We start from the raw sequence: 3,289 nt of genomic DNA, 5'->3' as shown, positions 1-3,289 counted from the left end.
AGGCGCTGCCAGAGCAGTGGGGGAGCCCTGGGCACGATGCCTTGGCGCCTGGCGGGCTCCAGGTGCCTCTCCCCAGCCCAGGGCGCCCCTCTCCTGGCGCTTTGCGCTGACCCAGGAGAGAGCTACGCGCCAACCCCGCCTGGCTACGCTCCAGCGCTTCTCCAGAGCGCACGCTGTCCACGGGGCTCCCGAGCCTGGGCGCGGGCATGGGCCCAGCTCCGGGCTTGGCAGGAGCCGGCGTGGCCGGTGCTCTGCTTTTCGGGCTGCCGGCTCCTGTCCTGCGCCGCGCCCATTCCCGAGTCAGGCGTTACCTGGGAAGGTGCGGGAAGGGCTCGGGCATCCCCCCCGGCTGCCAGGGCGCTGGGCAGGGCAGCGCCTTCCTGCAGGTGCGTCAGGGAGGCTGGGCCCGGGACCAGCCTGTCTCTTTAAGGCGCTGGGGGCGGAGGCCCGGGCAGGTGGGAGTGCCGGCTGCCAGGTACTGCAGGCACAGAAGGAGCCGGAGGTCGCGGCTCAGCAGGAGACATAAAAGGAGGGAGTTCCGCCCCCACGCCTCCTTTGCCGGGCCGGGAGCTGCGGCCATGGCATACCCCTAGTGCAGCGGCGCCCCTCCGCCCCGGGCTCCCTGCCCAGCGGCCAGCCGGGCACAAGTTCATGGTGATGGGGGCAGCAGCTCCCGCAGCCCTGGGTCTGGAGTCACCGTCCTCCCTGCCCCGGGCGGCCCGGGCACCGAGCCTCCCCCGCGCCCGTCAGCAGTGAGTGCCCGCGCCCCTCCTGGACTGAGCGCGCCGGCTTCGGGAGCCCCCCGAGCGCAGCTGGGGCGCCAGGGGTAGGCGCCGGCCGGGGATGACCGCGGAGAGCCAGCAGCCCCTGTGCGGGGCCAGCCCCGCCGAGCCCGGTCTCCTGATCATGCCCCTGGTGAAGGCGGAGCCGGGGCCCCCCGAGGCGGGGCCGCGGGGCGCCGGCCGGCGGCGGAAGCGGCCGGCACAGCGGGGCAAGCCCCCGTACAGCTACATCGCGCTCATCGCCATGGCCATCGCGCACGCCCCGGAGCAGCGGCTCACGCTGGGCGGCATCTACCGCTTCATCACCGAGCGCTTCCCCTTCTACCGCGACGGGCCGCGCAAGTGGCAGAACAGTATCCGCCACAACCTGACCCTCAACGACTGCTTCGTCAAGGTGCCGCGGGAGCCGGGCCGCCCGGGCAAGGGCAACTACTGGGCGCTGGACCCGGCGGCCCGCCGCATGTTCGAGAGCGGCAGCTTCCTGCGCCGGAGGAAGCGCTTCAAGCGCAGCGACCTCTCCACCTACCCGGGCGCCGCGCCCGACGGGGCCTTCGGCGCCCCCGCCGCCTGCTACCCCGCCGCGCCGCCCGCCCCGCGCCGCCTCTTCGGCCTCGGGGGCCCGCCCGGCGCCCCGCTCGCCCCGCAGCCCGCCCGCCCGCTCAGCCCGGAGCTGGCCCCGGCCCCCGCCAGCTCCTGCGCCTTCGCTGGAGCCGCCTACGCCAGCCCGGGCTGCGCCGGGGGCCCCGGCCCCTACCCGTACCCGGGCCCCGGCGCGCCGCTGCCGCTCACCCAGGGGCCCTACGCGCAGGGCAGCGGCCAGCTGTACCCGCCCGGCCGCCTGGCCCTGGCCGCCTCGCCCCAGCTCGGCGGCGACAGCCGGGACTTCTACGGCCGCGTGTCCCCCGGACCCTGCCCTGCGCTGGCCCACGGCTACAGCCCCGGCGCGCAGCTGGGCGGCCCCGGCGCCTACCTGCGCCATGCGCCCTACCCCGGCGCCGTGGAGAGGTTCGTCCCGGCCATGTGAGGGGGCCCGGGCTGGCGCTGGAGCGGCCGCCGGAGGGACAGAGCCGCGCCCCCGGGAGTGAGGAGCAGCGTCCCCTGCGGCAGGGAGCCGGCTCCATGGGCTCCACGGGGTCCCCTCGGGGCCATGGCTAGCCCGGGCCGCGGGGCGGGGCGGGACACTGAGACCGAAGCCCCCGGCCGCGGCCCAGGACAAGGCGAGTAGTCAGCGTTGTTCCCCTTTGCGTGCGCCCAGAACTGTGCTCCTGGACTCGCCCGGCGTGGGGAGCCATGGGGCGCGGGGCTGTTCCCCACATCGCCTGCCTCTCCCTGTCCTCTCTTCCCGCCGGGGCCCTGCGGGGTGCAGGGCAGCACCGAAAAGGGAGAGGGATCCGAGCTGTGCCTGCAGAAGACCCAATTCCGCATGGACCATAAAGTCATTCTGGCCCGGACTCATCGGTCCCTTGACTCCCGTTTCCTTCGGATCCCAAAGAGGGGGGCGGGAGGGTCAGCGGTTCTGTGCCTAATGGCCTTGGACATGTCACTGCAATAAATGGCTCTGCCGGCAGCATCGCGTGGAGTCTTCATCTTTAAAGGCAAGTTTTCCACTTGTCTTCACTGCTTTTAGGCAAGTAGCTTAACCTCCCCATCCCCTGAGCTAATTTGTGACCGCTCCCTCATTAGTCACGCGTGCCCCAGGTCAGCTTTCCGCTCCGCTCCTTCCAGGGCAGGGGCCGTGCGAGTTCCCAGAGCCGCTGCGCGATCAGATCACTCTGGGTTTGATTAATCTCCCGGATTAAGTTCGTGAGATCCTGTACCCTGACCGCAGACAGGGCCTTCTGCCCTCCAGTCCGGTTAGTGAATGGGAAATCAGGCCGGAGGCAAAGCTCACTGAAATCAGCCTTTTGGAAACAGGGTTTTACTCACTCGGCGCTGTTTGGACAGGGAGCCCAGACGGACTGGTTGTTTGCCGCAGTGAGTGGCGCACCTTTGCGCTAGGCGCTGCACAGACCGGTTGGGCTACACTACACAGAGACCCCCCCCCCCGAACTCGCTGCCGTCTCTACATGGGGAAGGTCTACTGGTGCAAACTAAGGGAGGTGAATTAAAACGATGCCGCTATACAGGTGTCCCCCCAGATGGGTGCGCTTAGGAAGGTGTAAAAGTGCGGTTTCCGTTTACTTTGTTGGGTGGGAAGGGGCCTAAGTTAAATTGAAAAAAGCCGCCCAGCCCGGAATGGGTCCGAGTGTCCAGCCGGGGGAGATGCCAGGAGCACTTTCCCTTCACAGATGGGGAAGGAAAGCGAGGCCCAGAGTGGGGAAGAGACTTCCCGGGGTCACCGTCAGGATTAGGCTGTCGGGCGCTGCCCGCCGGGCCAGGCTGCGGCTCTGCTTTTGTATTGCCCTTGTTCATTTTGCCGCAAGCCCACACCGGTCAACTGGTCTTGGGGGGCTTCCCCCGAATTGTCCCCAGCATCTAGCACTAGCCTGCTGGTTTGCAATGTCTGG

At 69.7% G+C, this 3,289-nt stretch overlaps 1 protein-coding gene across 1 annotated transcript; it reads left to right on the top strand.

Moving 5' to 3' along the window:
- Positions 1–843: 843 nt before the first annotated feature.
- FOXE1 (forkhead box E1) lies at positions 844–1,806 on the top strand. The gene has a single exon (XM_074952158.1). The coding sequence runs from the start codon at positions 844–846 to the stop codon at positions 1,804–1,806; it is 963 nt and encodes a 320-aa protein (XP_074808259.1).
- The last annotated feature ends 1,483 nt before the right edge of the window (positions 1,807–3,289 follow it).

This window comes from Natator depressus, chromosome 5 (assembly GCF_965152275.1).
Source record: "Natator depressus isolate rNatDep1 chromosome 5, rNatDep2.hap1, whole genome shotgun sequence".
NCBI classification, from domain to species: Eukaryota; Metazoa; Chordata; order Testudines; family Cheloniidae; genus Natator; species Natator depressus.
This window is presented reverse-complemented; position numbering and strand designations above follow the sequence as displayed.

Excerpts from the sequence above, each read along its gene's own strand:
- FOXE1 (XM_074952158.1), top strand. The coding sequence starts at position 844 with ATGACCGCGGAGAGCCAGCAGCCCCTGTGCGGGGCCAGCCCCGCCGAG.